Source organism: Bos javanicus, chromosome 4 (genome assembly GCF_032452875.1).
Source record: "Bos javanicus breed banteng chromosome 4, ARS-OSU_banteng_1.0, whole genome shotgun sequence".
NCBI classification, from domain to species: Eukaryota; Metazoa; Chordata; class Mammalia; order Artiodactyla; family Bovidae; genus Bos; species Bos javanicus.
The window spans coordinates 65,329,296-65,347,188 of record NC_083871.1 but is presented as its reverse complement, the minus strand read 5'-3'; the positions used below and the strand labels follow the sequence as shown (position 1 = coordinate 65,347,188).

The following is a 17,893-nucleotide window of genomic DNA, read 5'->3' as shown; positions in this document are numbered from 1 at the left end:
CTCACAGGTGGCTAGTGGAATTCAGCTGGACAGTTCGGCACGTGTTTCCTGAAGGCTGCCCGTGTGCCAGGCACTGCGCTGGGCCAGTGCTGCAACTCTTGTCGGGATGTGTGGGGATCATGGAATCAGAATGAAGTTTACTCCCTGAAACCCCCATTATTGGGAAAATAATACTACATACATAGGTTTTAATCTCAGAATCTTCTCTCCTTATGAGAGAAGATTTGGGGCCTTTTTTTCTTTTCTTTTCCTCTTTACTCCATGGGGAATATTATGAAATTATTTCTATCATGAAAGTCTCTGCTCAGAAGTTAAGAATAGAATATATTACATATTCTTCCTATTTACCTATCTAAAGAAAAGTGATCCATGACAGAAGTGATATTAAAAAACCAGTATGCTTACTCCTAAAATATGGATTGGTCTCCATAGTTTTATCTGCTCTCTGTCTCACATTCTGTGATAATACTGCTCTCTACTTTTTATCTTTCATACTTATTAGAGGCATCATTTCAGGTGGAGAATATAACGTAATGGTTTTAACTCTGAAAATGGAATGAACGGGTGCACTGCATTGTTTTTTGGCTCTGAGATGTCTAGATATCATTTTATTGTTTAAGCATATCAAGTCCTTAATGTGAACCTGTCCAAAGTCTTGAACAGTTTTTCAAAGCTCCAGGAATGAAATGGACAAAGGAAGAAAATCCACTTGAATTTAATGGGTTAGAAATGAATCTCTTGCCTGCTGCCATAAGCAACTAGGGCTTTAGAAAGGTTGGTGTGAATAAAAGCTGGAACAAAGTCCTGCCTATGGATGGGTCATCATGGCACCAAAACGTACCACATCAACAAAATGTGGCTGTAAAGCTATTTGGTGACATGGGGACCCAAACTCCAGGGGCTAACTCAGGGGCTACATGTCACTTTCCACCCAGGAACACATAGAGCTGGTGGTTTGTCACTGGTTGGAATGTCCCTAGTACTCTCCCCACATACCAATTAATTCTGAACTCAGGTGTGTAAGTCTTTGCTTTTTATGTGACAACAGAGTAAGGTGTCATAATCCATGCAATGGAAAAATGTGCATCCCACATTGCTGCTCAACTTGGAGGGGGCTGTCTGTGTCAAAAGAAGGGAAAAGACCACAGAGAGTGAGCTAGAACTCTGGAAATACTGGTGTTCCAGGCAATACTGTTGGCTTACCAGCTCCAGTATCAATTTATAGCACAGTAATACATTTTTAAATTATAAAAACAGATAATTTTGCTTTTTTACTCAATGTCCCTTCAAAACACTGTTTAAGGATTTAAAAACAAGAGTTACGGCCCAGAGGGATGGTATGGGGAGGGAGGAGGGAGGAGGGTTCGGGATGGGGAACACATGTATACCTGTGGCGGATTCATTTTGATATTTGGCAAAACTAATACAATTATGTAAAGTTTAAAAATAAAATAAAATTAGAAAAAAAATAAAAAAAATAAAAATAAAAACAAGAGTTACATGGAGCTAATCTTTTATCACACTGAGAGTTCCAAGCAGAGTGATATCTTGAATAAAATTCTCTTCCCGCTTTTTTCCAGCTAAATTAATGACTTAAAGCAAATGAAAAACATTTCTGTCTTTATTGGTGCTAGAGAAAATGGCTATATTCCTATTTTATTTTCAAATATTGTTTAGTCTTGTGTGTTAGAGTATAAAAGGAAAGCTGTAGGCATTGTATTTCGACTGGCTGCAAAGCTGTATGTAGAAAAATACAGAATTGAAATGAGGTCAGAGGTTCAAGTTCCAAGGTCAAGAACTGACACGCACTGGTTGTATTTCATGCCTGTCTAAGACCATCTCAAACAGCACAGTTTGCAAATCAGTGTCCCGTGCACTGAATGGAGTTCATAGGCGTGTTTTCTTTGGCTAGCACAGTGTTTATACATTTCCGAATTAATTGCCAATATTAAAAAATTTTGGAGAGGGTTTATAGAAAATCTTAGATATCTTGGCTCCTTATTCCTACTTAATCTCTCAGCTGCCAGCCACTGCCCCGGGGGGGGGGGGGGGCAGCGCACACCCTCCCCATTCCTCACAGCCCCCACTGCCTCTCTGATACCCAGGCCCCTGACTGACTGCCATTTGTCACAATCACTCTGATATTATGGCTTGTTTCACTCATTTACCTGACTTGCCAGGCTTCTGATTTGAATGTGTGATCACTTGACTTACTGTGGTCACTGTTAGGAAAAGAGGAGAAGCAGCAGAAAAACCTGTGTTCTTACCAAGCAAAATGTAAATCTGACCTGAGAACTCTGCTCGAATACCAGTATACCACCGTACTCTGTACCACAGGATTCTCCAAACCTTTCTGTTGGGGAATATTTCAGTGAGACAAAAGGCCTTGTAGACTATATATGCAGTCTCCTTCTTTCTGTCTGAATACCAGCATTTTGCCTTCATATTGAGAGGATTTTTTTGAGTGTCTTTGTGCTTTTTTAATGTGGAAATTAAATTTGCAAAGAGGAATACACTTAAGCCTATCATCTAGTTCTCTCTGTTCCTCTCTCTGATCCTCCTCCATCACGAGCATATTCATGGATTTCTCCTTGCTGCTGCTTCTGTTAAGTGGCTTCAGTCGTGTCCGACTCTGTGCGACCCCATAGACGGCAGCTACCAGGCTCCCCCGTCCCTGGGATTCTCCAGGCAAGAACACTGGAGTGGGTTGCCATTTCCTTAGAAGGCCTCAAAGATTCCTTTGTGAACTACAACCACACTGTAAGGATCAGTTTCATCCAAATCACACCATTTAAATCCACAGAATTACTTGATTTGCACTCCACTGGATCTCATGTGTGACTTGGTTTTAGGGGCTGTATCTTTATTCTCTTTCAGGGCTACATCTAGTATTCTTATTTTTGATTTGTGCTATTAATCATCTCCTACCTTGTGTTTCTAAAGGCTCACTAGAATGAAAAAAAAAAATTATTGAACATATCTCCCTGATACTAATTCCCTTAGTGCTTCCCTGAATAGAAAGAAGAGTGAAGAAGTCAAACCACAGATATTCAAAAGAAGAGAACCAGCCAGTGGTAAAAATGTCAGTAACCACATAGTTATGATACCCAGTGAAAACACTGGCTTTACTACCTGAACAATATGGCCATGAGCTGAAACATTCAGGCTTATATTAACGAATACACATGTAAATTAAGCATCAAATAAAGAAAATCTCCTTTTTTATAAAACAAAAAGAATTTCAAATTACACAAATGGAAGAAAAGCATGAGAACAATTTCTAAGTCTGAAAGGAAACTGGAGAAAAAAGGATGCTTCTGACTCAGAAAATGAGCAACCAGAGACTGAAATTATAGTTTTATCTGTGATGAAGGCCAGCTTGGCTGCATCCACCATCAGTAACCAGTGCAAAAATAACAATATATCAAGAAATACAGTTGCAATTCCTGTGTGGTGGCTTTCTCAGGCCTCTCTCAGCATTTCCAGGATGTCCACTCCCACCAGGCCAGACAGGTGCCTTGAAAGCCAGGGCATTAGCAAAGAATTCTGAGGAAATCCCTTCATGTTTCTGTTTGTACAAAAATCAGAATTGTGTTGGTTGCTTGGGCTGTGCAGGGGAAGGGGTGTTCCCCCAGAGTTCTAAGACCTCAAACCGGCTCCCAGGAAGTCATCTCCTAGAAGGAGATGGCATGAGAGAAGGCCAAGTGCAGGGGGACTTGTTTCTGAAAGTTGTACAACTTCCCCATATATGGGTCTTTGTGGAAGGAGAAGAGAATGAAGAAGCTCAGCTAAAATGATGCAAGACACTGGCAGCCTCTCTTATTGTCTATGAGGTGTGTTTTACTCTTCTGAATCTGAAAAAAAGAAAAAGAAAAAGAAAAGTGTCAATGCTGCCTTTCCCCCCCTTCTCCACCCTTCAGGTCTGAGAAGAAAATCTGAGGGACAAAAAAGGGGGTATCAATTACACATTTCAATACTCGTCATAGACATGTCCTTTGCAACACAACTGTTCTATTCATAAAGGAGAAATCTTAGTGGAGAATTTTAAACACTGGTTACTTTGAAAGCCTTTAATAATACTTGTCTTGAACTAGAGCATCAAATATTTGGTTCATGCAATATGGATATTAAGACACCTTATTTTGCAATCAGAATGACAATGACTGCCAGATCTGGTTAATTTGCCTCCGGGGTGGGCAGTATTGAAAGAAATCAGGTTCACCTAATCCCAATCATTTCCATAAAGCTATGTTCCTCTATCAGGATCCATAGCTATCTGCAGGAAGATGTTTCACACCTGACTAGAGACTCCCTGAAGGCAGGGAAAATATCTTTTTTATCTTTATAACTCTTCTTATATGTAGTGCAATGCCTGACACATAGCGTATGCTTAACAAATGCTTCCCTAAAAGATTCAAAGCAAGATGAGTTCCAACTGAAAATATTGAGCAAATGGATAAATCACCTGAATTCTCTACTGGGCCGAGAGTGAGGTGGTGGAAGAAGACAAAGATTTTAACAGGACTCATTAATGGAAATAAACAATATTGGATTTTTTTTCACCTGGTCTACTCTGTAACATGCAACCCTCAGTGGACTTGGACAAGATTTCTATAAAGCAAGCAAACAAATATTATTATGGTTGCTTTCCCTAAGTGTTGTGTGCTCTGTAAATCAGCATGCCTCACCGTGAGAGAGGGCTCCTTCCTGTGCAAGGTTCCAGAGGGATAGGAGACTTTAAGAGGATAACATCATCATCTCCAGAAATGTTAGGAGTCATTAAAGGACAAGAAAATTTCCCTTTTAACTTTAAAGACAAAGATGCTCTCCTAAACAAGACTGAGTTGAAATTAGGTACAAACTAGTCTGGAGAGAGGAGAGCGCTTTCTGATCTATTGTAATTATGGTCAATTCTCAGATTTTTCAGGGGCCATTGATCCAGGCCTCCTGTGGTTCCTCTTTCTTCATTCTGGTCCTGTGTGTGTTTACTCTCCATTAGCACCTTCACCCACTTGGGAGAAATAACAGAGAAGAGAAAAACTTCTGGCCAACCACTTCACTCCGATTCTAGCAGGACCAGAGAGAAAAGTTGCCAAATGCCTTATGGGAACTTGCCAGTGACAGAAAGAGGAGAAACAAAAGCGGAAATCAAGGATTAGAAATTTTCCAATGTTTCTGATCATTTCTATGAAGTTTGGGCCAAGGGGGAACCGCAAGACAGGACTGACTCCTTAACGCTTGGCCTTGTCATTATCAGTCTGGGGTCATACATAATGAGACTCCTTTTATTTTTAGATGGTTATTATAGTTCCAATCACCTCAAGAGATGGGCCCAGACCCTCACATATAAAGCTCAATTTTGTTATGACAGTACAAGGTTAGGTTTAACATTTTACTAAATGATTGATTGGTTGGAAAGAAGCTACAGATAGCTGATATGGATCAGTGTTACACCCAGTAACCTCCAGTTAGCCAAAAAACAAAAATGATGCACTTTCTGTGTCATGCAGTCTGGGTTTGTAGAGGCCCGCTGTCCTGAGTGCTGCATCTCAGAGATGGAAGAGGTCCATCCAGGTGTCAGTAGAACCCAAAAGCCCTTGAGAGGAGATCTTCCTCCCTTGGTAATCACTGCTTCCAAATGATATGCGGAGTGGCTGGCTATGAATCTCTGCCTCCCCCTCCTCAGCCTTCTGGCCAGGGATTAGGAAAGGAGTTGGTCAAGGAGTAGCAAAAAGGGGTAAATAAAGGTGGCTTGTATGTTTAAGCTGTGCCTTATTCACTGTCACTAAATACAACCAACAGTAAAAGAGGAAGAGGCAGATAACTCTGCGGCTGGGCCTGTGACCTGAGTGACTGTCCCCAGACTTTCCAAATGCATGTTCTCTCTAAATAAGAATCTCTTAGGGCACTCAGCCTCCAGTGTCTATCTATAGGAAGATGTTCCATCCCAGACTGTAGACTCCTTGAGGGCAAGGAAAATACCTTATTTATCTTTATAACTACTCTTTAAAAAAAAGTTTTATTGGAGTATAGTTGATTTATAATTCTGTATTACTTTCAGTTGCACAGAACAGTGAGTTATACATATACCTATAGTCACTATTTTTTCTTGGATTCTTTCCCCCTATACGTCATTACAGAGTTTTGAGTAGAGTTCCCGTGCTATAGAGTATAACTCCTCTTGAATGTAGTACAATGCCTGACACACAGCATATACTCAGCAAATTACTGTTGTTTCATCAAAAGGCAGAGAATTAAGTATGAGGTGGAAGGGACAAAGGTGTAATGATGAGTAGGAAATCTCTCAAATAAAAAGGAAATCATAAGTACACTGATTTTATAATATATTCAATAGCAAATTATGATATGTCAAAAATGTGTACTCCCTATGAAGAAATAGCCCACTGTGCATGACACTCTGTGAGACTAAGCTCCAAGAGAAATAGCACCTGCTTTCCAAGCGGCTTTGACATGGCTCGTAAATCTCCTCACTCTACTCTTTCTCTCCTGAGCTTCAAATGTCACAGACTTGCTTTGTTGTGTTTCACTTTTGTGTATTTGTTTTCAATGTAAACTAAAACTGCATAAGCACTTAAAACTAAAACTGGGTAAAACTACAAAGTTAATAAAAATGAGGACCTAAAGCCAGAGTGTGAGAAATCACTCTGTATTGATCTGATTTACATGACTATTTTTGTTATAACTGCTTTGAATTCCATTGATTGTAAATCGAAGTTGGCTTTTTGGAGGCCACAAAAAGTAGTTAAACTCACTCATCTTTTTAAGAGTGATTGATGAGCTGAAATGGAAAATATCTTCACTCAATTTGGGAAAATTCAAGAAAATATCTAAGTAAGTGCCACCTCCTTAACTGCCCCTAGACGAAACTTCTCACATTTCATAGTGATGCACCCATGCGGATTCTGAAGCCTGAAGTATGTGGTTGTATGAATTCACAGAAAGGTATTTACTCCGAGGGAATGAACAGTAGAGAATGTTTCCACAACTTCATTTAAAGAAATAGAAGATGGAGATTTACAACAATGTGGCCCTATTCCTCCCTTCCCAGGCTGCTCCTAGAGGTAAGTAGAGATGCTACAGAAAATCATTTGGTTTAAAGATAGCTGTTTTAAGAGGCTTAAAGTTCAGATTTGATTTGACTCCAGATATGTGTTTAGCAGTCATATTGTTTATTCCTAGATCACAAGCTGAATATCTACAAGGCAGGCCTCATGGAATCTGGCACTGGGTTTTAAAAACATCTGTAAATACTTTTATTTTTCATTTTTCTTGGGCTTGATTTTTTTATTGCCTGATTCAACTATCACCCAAGCTCAAAAGCAAGCTGATTTGGCTGAGCACAGAACTGGAATTAAACCAGATTTTCAAGTCCCAGGAATCCTTCTAGAGCTGCCTCTCCATGGAGTCAACTTTCTACAAAAATAACAAAGTGATACCGTAAGCAATAGAAAGATCTGTAAAAGGCTAAATAGAAAAAAAAAAAAAACCTGCAGAAGAATAAATGTACTAAAGCTAAACCCAATTTGGGAGAATGGCATTGAAACATGTATAATATCATGTATGAAACAAGTTGCCAGTCCAGGTTCGATGCACGATACTGGATGCTTGGGGCTGGTGCACTGGGACGACCCAGAGGGATGGTATGGGGAGGGAGGAGGGAGGAGGATTCAGGATGGGGAACACATGTATACCTGTGGCGGATTCATTTCGATATTTGGCAAAACTAATACAATATTGTAAAGTTTAAAAATAAAATAAAATTTAAAAAAAATAAATAAAAAACAAAAACAACAAAAAAATAAAATATCTAGTAGAATTTCTGTGGTGCTTATAAGCAGGTCCTGATCTGGTTTTGTTTCTTAATAATGAGGAAATACTAAAAACAAACTAACAATGCTTAGAGACAGGCATTGTTTTCAATCTTCTAGGTCGTAAGTGCAAGACAGCTATTTTATTGTTCCTTTCTTTCTTTTTCTTTTTTTTTTTTTGGCTGCAGCATGTGGGATCCTAGTTCCCTGACCAGGGATCAAACCCAAGCCCCCTGCATTGGACATGCAAAGTCTCAACCACTGGACTTCCGGGAAAGTCCCAAGACAGCTATTTTAAATGGTTACCACCAAAACCCCAAAGTATACATGCATGCTTTCTCCTTGCCCCAAATGATAGAGGATATTATTATTCTAAATAATTCTAATGAATTATTCTACATTAATTTTACTGCATATAATACCAAGGCTATAGCTCTCCTAAGACGGGTAGATGAATGGATGGATGATGGATGGAGAGAATAAACAGATGATAAAGTAAATTTGTAGGAATATAATTTCCTGAAACCTTACCTATGGTATCATTTTCTCATTTCCTAACATTTACCCATTTGATTCAAATATACAGAGTAAGTACAAAGGGTAGTTCTTAGGTTCAACACTTGTGACCTTTCTTTGCCTTTTCTTTTGATCCTTGGCATCTGTGCTATCACTGAGAATAATGATCCTGTTAACTTTTATCCTTTTACCTTGCTGTTTTCTTTCTTCCTTTATATAGCATGGTTCTTCTTTCCAAACTTAAACTATGTGAATAACTGTCTCTTGTTCTTCTGTCCCGTATTGTCTAAGGTATTTTACTGCCATTCTTCTCTGTATTAAGAACCTAGTACTTCAACACTGCTGCTGCTGCTAAGTCACTTCAGTCATATCCGACTCTGTGCGACCCCATAGACAGCAGCCCACCAGGCTCCCCCGTCCCTGGGATTCTCCAGGCAAGAACACTGGAGTGGGCTGCCATTTCCTTCTCCAATGCATGAAAGTGAAAAGTGAAAGTGAAGTCACTCAGTCATGTCCGACTCTTAGTGACCACATGGACTGCAGCCTACCAGGCTCCTCCGTCCATGGGATTTTCCAGGCAAGAGTACTGGAGTGGGTTGCCATTGCCTTCTCCAACTTCAACACTAAAGGAAACCAAATACTCAGCTCACCAAGCGCTCCCGGACCTGACCCCGATTAAGAGGTAAGTAAAAGTCAGGCATCAACAGCTCATATCACTCCTCCGGGTCAGGGAAGGGCAGAGTTATCTGCACCCAAGTTTTGTTTCTGATCAGCTTTTGAATCTTCTATTTTTGAAGCCAACAAGAAACCAGAGAATAAGGAAGTCCTTCAGAGAAAGTTAAATGAAGCTGAGATTTTAGGCCTGAAGTATTCTGACTACTTTTCATGTTTTTCCCTATTAGTTCAGGAAAAAGAAAGATTCAAAGTGAATGAAAGGAAAAAAAAAAAACACCAAACATTTATTCTCATGTTTTCACTGTGGCTCGAGGCTATAGAATAAAAATAGCATATATTGTAGATAACCAATACTTGTGAAATACAGTTATCATCACTTGGAGATCAGGCTGCCCTTTGGTGTAAAACACTAAGAATAAACACAAAGAGAAAGCTTTGATACTCGCTTGACGTTGCATTTTTAACAGCTCTTCTAGCTTGTGGGTGTCTAGAAAAAAAAACGGCATTAACAATGGAGACAGCTAGTTCCTGGCTTTGGCACATATTTCAAAAGCAGCTGTTTATTTTTTTTTTTAATTTATAATATTAATAGAGTTTCTTTTGACAAATGCATTGTTGCTTGTGTTTCTCCAATCACTTGCAAAGAATTTGACAGAATACAATTTTTCTAGGGGGAAAACAGATAAATATTTATTTCATGAATACTAAAAAGTTATTTTTAATCCTGAACATCAATAAAAGAAAAAAAAAAGACAAATCACATTTCCCCAGTAGTTCCAAAATTGTAATCTCTGTCAAACCAGGTTCCTTGAAAAATTCAATGGTACATTAAGAGTGTAACGAAATGTCTAGAAGATAGAGTGAAACAATGAAAGCTTATATACCAATAATTGCTAGGGAAAAGTTGTTTAAAAAGATTAATTTCATCATTAACAGAGAGCACATAATATACTTTTATGTGACATTTCTACTATGTAGTTATTTGGTAAGAGACTGGAATCTAAATGGCTATCTGAAAAGCAAGAATGGACTTGAGAAGTTTTCTTTACTATAACACAATTTAATTATTGTAAATGTGCCAATTAACACTGTATTATACATATATACATACACACACATATATTCACATACTATATACATATACACAATCCACATATATGTATATTGTATATACGTGTATATATATATACACACACAAATTCAGTTGCTGTTTGATACTACAAATGTGAATTTCAACAACATAAAACTTACAGGAGTAAATAATAGTTTAATATCACTTGTTCCTTTATGATCCATCATGAGGATATCTATTATAAATCCTCCTTAAAAAGCACATTCACTGAACCTAAAACTATGTTAAAAACACATTGGTTTGAAATGGATGCTTATAACCAAAAGAGCTAACTGTTCTGATTCACTGTGACTCATCTATGCTAGAGCCATGCGGATGTCACAGTTGTTATACTGCCATGCTTTCAAGTGTATCATCCTCAGTAAAAAGGAACAAAGAGATTTTTTTAAAATTTTCACCCCATTTGACCATTTGCAACTCACATACAATGGATTGGTTAATAGTTTTCCCCAAAATCCATCCAAAAAAATTATACTGGGTTTTGACATCACTTCACTCACAAAACTCTTATTCTTGGGTCAACCTATAGCAAGGTTTCTAAAATTAATTAGAAAATGGCACTGAAGTTTATCAATGAAAAATTGTAAGTAACAAAACCTTTCAGGATCTAATTAGGGTATCTTATCTAGATGCATAAAAATAATAAGCATCTAAAAATAATGTTGAAATTCTCTCTTTCATTTATGAACTTTTTGTTGTTTTCCTTTGACAGGGACATTGCAGTAGAGGGTTAAGACATTTGGGTTGTCACACAACTTGAGAAAATAATGCATAAAATGTTTTGAAAAAGCACATATTTCATGTCTCTTTTTTGCTAAACCATAGCATTTACTTACTGTTGATGCTCCATATCTTGATACATACAAATATATTAAGTAAATGGGTCACAAGAGTTTTCATGGACAAATGGCTAAGGGAAATGGGATATTAATCAGAACATGTGTTGTTATGATGATTTATCTTAGTTGGGACCAAGGGCACTCCAGATGTTTGGTCCTATAAACTGATGGAAAATAAGGATCCTAGATTCTCATGTGGAAGGGAATTCCTTCATTAAAGAAACAGAGGAAAGGACAAGATGGCAGAGGGGTATGTGGACATAGAGTACATCTCTCTCCATGGATACATCAGGAATATACCTTCAGACACAGAAGTGCATGCAGAACACCAGCTGAGAGTGGATAGGAGTAACTGACCAGTGGAAAAGAATACATAGACCCACGCAAAACTCAAGATCAAGCCCTGAGTCTTTGGAGTGGGAGCACTGACTCCAAGATTCTAAACTACCAGAGAACTAACCCTAGGGAGTATCAAATAGTGAGAACTCACACAAAGGAAGCCACTTGAATACAAGACCTGGCATCACTCAACCACAAGTAGCACCCTGTGCAGGATGCCTCATCTAAATAACAAACAAAACAAAAATACAAACCCAATCATCAGCAGACAAGATTACCACCTCACTGAGCCTTGCCCATCAGAGGAAAAACAAACAAACAAAAACTCACAAATCTCACCCTACAGCTTACACAAACCACTTACACCAACCTTAGGAGGGAAGAAACCAAAAGGAAGAAAGAATTCAACCTTGAAGCCGGGGAAAAGGAGACCTCAAACACAGTAAGTTAAGAAAAAATAATGAAAATGCAGAGAAACACTATACAAATGAAGGAACAAATTAGAAACTCAGAAGTCCAAATAAATGAAGAGAAAGTAGGCAAACTACCTGAAAAAGAATTCAGAATAATGATAGTAAAGATCATCAAAAACCTTGAAAACAAAGTGGTGAAAATGCAAGAATCAATTAACAAAGACCTAGAAGAATTAAGAATAAACACACAGAGACAAACAACATGATTATTGAAATTAAAAATACTCTAGAAGGAATCAATAGCAGAATATCTGAAGCAGAAGAATGAGTCAGTGAGCTGGAAGATAAAGTAGTGGAAATAACTTCTGAAGAGCAGAATAAAGTAAAAAGAATGAAAAGAACTGAGAATACTCTCAGAGACCTCTTGGGACAATGTCAAACACACCAACATTCGAATTATAGGGGTCCCAGAAAAAAAGAGAAAAAGAAAGGGTATGAGAAAATTTTTGAAGAGATTATAGTCGAAAATTTCCCCAACATAGAAAAGGAAATAATCAAGTCCAAGAGGCACAAAGAGTCCCATAAAGGCTAAACCCAAGGAGAAACATGCCAAGACACATACTAATCAAACTAACAAAGACTAAACACAAAGAATATTAAAAGCAGCAAGGGAGAAGAAACAAGCAACATACCAGGGACCCCATACACTTAACAGCTGGTCTTTCAGCAGAAACTCTGCAGGCCAGAAGGGAATGGCAGGATATATTTAAAGTATTGAAAGGGAAAAATCTACAACCAAGATTACTGTACCCAGCGAGGATCTCATTCAAAATTGATGGAGAAATAAAAAGCTTTTCAGACAAGCAAAAGTTAAGAGAATTCAGTACCACCAAACCAGCTTTACAACAAATGTTAAAGGGACTTATATAGTCAAGAAATACAAGAGAAGGAAAAAAGATCTACAAAATCAACCCCCAAACAATTAAGAAAATGGCAATAGGAACATATATATCAATGATTACTTTAAATGTAAATGGATTAAATGCTCCAACCAAAACAGACAGACTGGCTGAATGAATACAAAAACAACACCCACATATATGCTGTCTATAAGAAACCCACTTCAGACCTAAAGACACATATAGACTGAAAGTAAGAGGATGGAAAAATATATTCCATGCAATTGGGAAGCTGGAGTAGCAATCCTCATATTAGACAAAATAGACCTTAAAATAAAGATTACAAGAGATAAGGAAGGACACTACATAATGCTCAAGGGATCAATCCAAGAGGAAGACACAACAATTGTAAATATCTATGCACCCAACACAGGAGCACCTCAGTACATGACAAACACTAACAGACACAAAAGGAGAAAGTGACAGTAACACAATAATAGTAGGAAACTTTAACCCCTCACTCACACCAATGGAAAAATCATCAAAACACAAAATTAATAAGGAAACACGAGTCTTAAATGATACGTTAGATGAGATGGATTTCAATGATATCTTCAGGACATTCCATCCAAATGCAGAAGAATACACTTTATTCTCAAGTGAACATGGAACGTTCTCCAGGATAGATCACATCTTGGGTCACAAATCAAACCTCAGTAAATTTAAGAAAACTGAAATCATATCAAGCATCTTCTCCAACCAGAACACTGTGAGAGTAGATATCAATCATAAGAAAAACACTGTAAGAAACACAAACACATGGAGACTACACAACACGTTTCTAAATAACCAACAGGTTACTGAAGAAATTAAAAGGGAAATAAAAATTTCTAGAAACAAGTGAAAACATGACAACTCAAAACCTGTAGGATGCAGCAAAAGCGGTTCTAAGAAGGAAGTTTATAGCAATAGAATCCTACCTCAAGAAATAAGAAAAACATTGAACAGACAACCTAACTTTATAGCTAAAACAAGTGGAGAAAGAACAACAACAACAAAAGTTAGTAGAAGGAAGAAATCATAAAGATCGGAGCAGAAATAATTGAAAAAGAAATGAAAGAAACAATAACAAAGATTAATAAAACTAAAAGCTGGTTCTTTGAGAAGATAAACAAAGTTGACAGATCTTTAGCCAGCCTCATCAAGGAAAAAAGAGAGAGGAATCAAATCAACAAAATTAGAAATGAAAAAGGAGAGGTTACAACAGACAATGCAGAAATACAAAGGATTATAAGAGACTATTAGCTTTAGTCGTGTCCGACTCTGTGCGACCCCAGAGACGGCAGCCCACCAGGCTCCCCCATCCCTGGGATTCTCCAGGCAAGAACACTGGGGTGGGCTGCCATTTCCTTCTTCCAGTGCATGAAAGTGAAAAGTGAAAGTGAATTTGCTCAGTCGTGTCTGACTCCCACCAGGCTCCTCCGTCCATGGGATTTTCCAGGCAAGAGTGTTGGAGTGGGGTGCCATTGCCTTCTCCCATTATGAACAACTATACGGCAATAAAATAGATAACCTGGAAGAAATGGACAGATTCTTAGAAAAGTTCAATCTTCTAAGACTAAACCAGGTAGAAATATAAATTATTAACAACCCAGTTACAAGCACTGAAATTTAAGCTGTGATAAAAAATCTCCCAAAAAACAAAAGCCCAGGACCTTCACAGGATGGCTCCACTGGAGAATTCTATCAAAATTTAGAGAACAGCTAATGCCTATCCTAAAACACTTTCAAAAAATTTCAGAGAAAGGAACACTTCCAAACTCATTCTATGAGGCCACCATCACCCTGATACCAAAAGCAGACAAAAACAACACAAAAAAAGAAAACTACAGGCCAATATCACTGAAGAACATAGATGCAAAAATCCTCAACAAAATTTTAGCAAACAGAATTCAGCAACACATCAAAAAATGGGCACAGAAGAAACCTACCTCAACATAGTAAAGGTGAAGTCACTCAGTTGTGTTTGACTTAATGTGACCCCATGGAATGTAGCCTACCAGGCTTCTCCCTCCATGGCATTCTCCAGGCAAGAGTACTGGAGTGGGTTGCCATTTCCTTCTCCAGGGTATCTTCCCGACCCAGGGATCGAACCCAGGTCTCCCACATTCCATGCTTTAATCTCTGAGCCACCAGGGAAGCCCTCATATATGATAAGTCTACAGCAAACATTATTCTCAATCGTGAAAAACTGAAAGCATTCCCCCTAAGATCAGGAACAAGACAAGAGTGTCCACTTTCACCACTATTATGCAACATAGTTTTGGAAGTCCTAGCTATAGTAATCAGAGAAGAAACAGAAATAAAAGGAATCCAGGTTGGAAAAGAAGAAATAAAGCTTTCACTGTTTGCAGATGACATGATACTGCACATAGAAAACCTTAAAGATAGTATCAGAAAATTACTAGAGCTAATCAGTGAATTTAGCAAAGTAGCAGGATACAAAATAATACACAGAAATCACTTGCATTTCTATATACTAACAGAAAAATCAGAAAGAGAAATTAAAGAATCAATCCCATTCACCACTGCAAAAAAAAAAGAATTTAATATATAGGAATAAACTTACCTAAAGAGACAAAAGAACTGTATGCAGAAAATTATAAGACACTGATGAAAGAAATCAAAGATGACATAAACAGATGGAGAGATATTCCATGTTCCTGGGTAGGAAGAATCAATATTGTGAAAATGACTATACTACCAAATGCAATCTATAGATTCAATGTGATCCCTATCAAATTACCAATGGCATTTTTCACAGAACTAGAATAAAAAAATTCACAATTCATACGGAAACACGAAAGACCCCAAATAGCCAAAGCAGTCTTGAGAAAGAAGAACGGAGCTAGAGGAATCAATCTTCCTGACTTCAGATTATACGACAATGCTATAGTCAAGATAGTATGGTACTGGCACAAAAACAGAAATATAGATCAATGGAAAAAGATACAAATCCCAGAAATAAACCCATGCACCCCATGGGTACCTTATTTTTGACAAAGAAAGCAAGAATATACAATGGGGCAAAGACAGCCTCTTCAAAAAATGGTGCTGTGAAAACTTGGACAGCTACATGTAAAAGAATGAAACTAGAACACTTACTAATACCATACACAAAGATAAACTCAAATTGGATTAAAGACCTAAATATAAGACCAGAAACTATAACACTCTTAGAGGAACACATAGGCAGAACACTCGACAACATAAATCAAAGCAAGATCCTCTATGACCCACCTCCTAGAGTAACGGAAATAAAAACAAAAGTAAACAAGGGGGACCTGATTAAACTTAAAAGCTTTTGCACAGCAAAGGAAACTATAAGCAAGGTGAAAAGACAGCTCTCAGAATGGGAGAAAATAATAGCAAATGCAACAACTGACAAAGGATTAATTTCCAAAATATACAAGCAGCTCATACAACTCAATGCCATAAAAACAAACAACCTAATCAAAAAGTGGGGAAAAGACCTAAATAGACATTTCTCCAAAGAAGACATACAGATGGCTAATAAACACTTGAAAAGATGCTCAACATTGCTCATTATTAGAGAAATGCAAATCAAAACTACAATGAGATATCACCTCACACTGGTCAGAATAGCCATCATCAAAAAGTCTACAAACAATAAATGCTGGAGAGGGTGTGGAGAAAAGGGAATGCTCTTGCACGGTTGGTGGGGAATGTAAATTGATACAGCCACTATGGAAGATGGTATGGAGATTCCTTAAGAAACAAGAATACAACCACCATATGACCCAGCAATCTCATTCCTAGGCATATACCCTGAGGAAATCAAATTGAAAGACACATGTATCCCATTGTTCATAGCAGCACTAGTTACAATAGCTAGAACATGGAAGCAACCTAGCTGTCCATGGACAGATGAATGGATAAAGAAGGTGTGGTACACATACACAATGGAATATTACTCAGCTATAAAAAGGAATGCATATGGGTCAGTTCTGATGAGGTGGATGAACCTAGAACTTACTATAGAGAGTAAAATGAGTCAGAAAGAGAAAGATAGATATCGTATTCTAAGGCACATATACGGAATCATAGAAAAATGGTACTGAAGAATGTATTTACAGGGTAGCAACGGAGAAACAGACATAGGGAATAGACTTATGTACATGGGGAGAAGGGTTATGGAAAGAGTAAAGGCAATGCCGAAGAATGCTCAAACTACCACACAATTGCACTCATCTCATACACTACTAAAGTAATGCTCTAATTCTCCAAGCCAGGCTTCAGCAATACCTGAACCGTGAACTTCCAGACATTCAAGCTCGTTTTAGAAAAGGCAGAGGAACCAGAGATCAAACTGCCAACATCCGCTGGACCATTGAAAAAGCAAGAGAGTTCCAGAAAAACATCTATTTCTGCTTTATTGACTATGCCAAAGCCTTTGACTGTGTGGATCAGAATACACTGTGGAAAATTCTGAAAGAGATGGGAATACCAGACCACCTGACCTGCCTCTTGCAAAACCTATATGCAGATCAGGAAGCAACAGTTAGAACTGGACATGGAACAACAGACTGGTTCCAAATAGGAAAAGGAGTACATCAAGGCTGTATATTGTCACCCTGCTTATTTAACTTCTATGCAGAGTACATCACGAGAAATGCTGGGCTGGAAGAAGCACGAGGGAGAAATATCAATAACCTCAGATATGCAGATGACACCATCCTTATGGCAGAAAGTGAAGAGGAACGAAAAAGCCTTTTGATGAAAGTGAAAGTGGAGAGTGAAAAAGTTGGCTTAAAGCTCAACATTCAGAAAACTAAGATCATGGCATTTGGTCCCATCACTTCATGGGAAATAGATGGGGAAAGAGTGGAAACAGTGTCAGACTTTTTGGGGGGGCTCCAGAATCACTACAATCACTGTGATCACAGCCATGAAATTAAAAGACGCTTACTCCTTGGAAGGAAAGTTATGACTAACCTAGACAGCATATTAAAAAGCAGAGACATTACTTTGCCAACAAAGGTCCATTTAGTCAAGGCTATGGTTTTTCCAGTGGTCATGTATGGATGTGAGAGTTGGACTGTGAAGAAAGCTGAGTGCTGAAGAATTGATGCTTTTGAACTGTGGTGTTGGAGAAGATTCTTGAGAGTCCCTTGCACTTCAAGGAGATCCAACCAGTCTATCCTAAAGGAGATCAGTCCTGGGTGTTCAT

General features: G+C 38.1%; 1 protein-coding gene across 5 annotated transcripts in view; it reads right to left on the bottom strand.

Annotated features, from left to right (window-relative positions):
• Nucleotides 1-17,893, bottom strand: part of PDE1C (phosphodiesterase 1C) — a 541,449-nt gene that overhangs the window by 35,466 nt on the left and 488,090 nt on the right. Inside the window, exon 18 of one of the 5 annotated variants that reach the window (XM_061414183.1) lies at nucleotides 1,491-3,854. The exons of the other annotated variants lie outside the window; for them this stretch is intronic. Within the exon in view, the coding sequence (XP_061270167.1) occupies nucleotides 3,841-3,854 (14 nt within the window). The 3' untranslated portion in view covers nucleotides 1,491-3,840. Of the gene's footprint in view, nucleotides 1-1,490; nucleotides 3,855-17,893 lie in introns of those variants that run through there. 5 annotated transcript variants of the gene reach the window in all.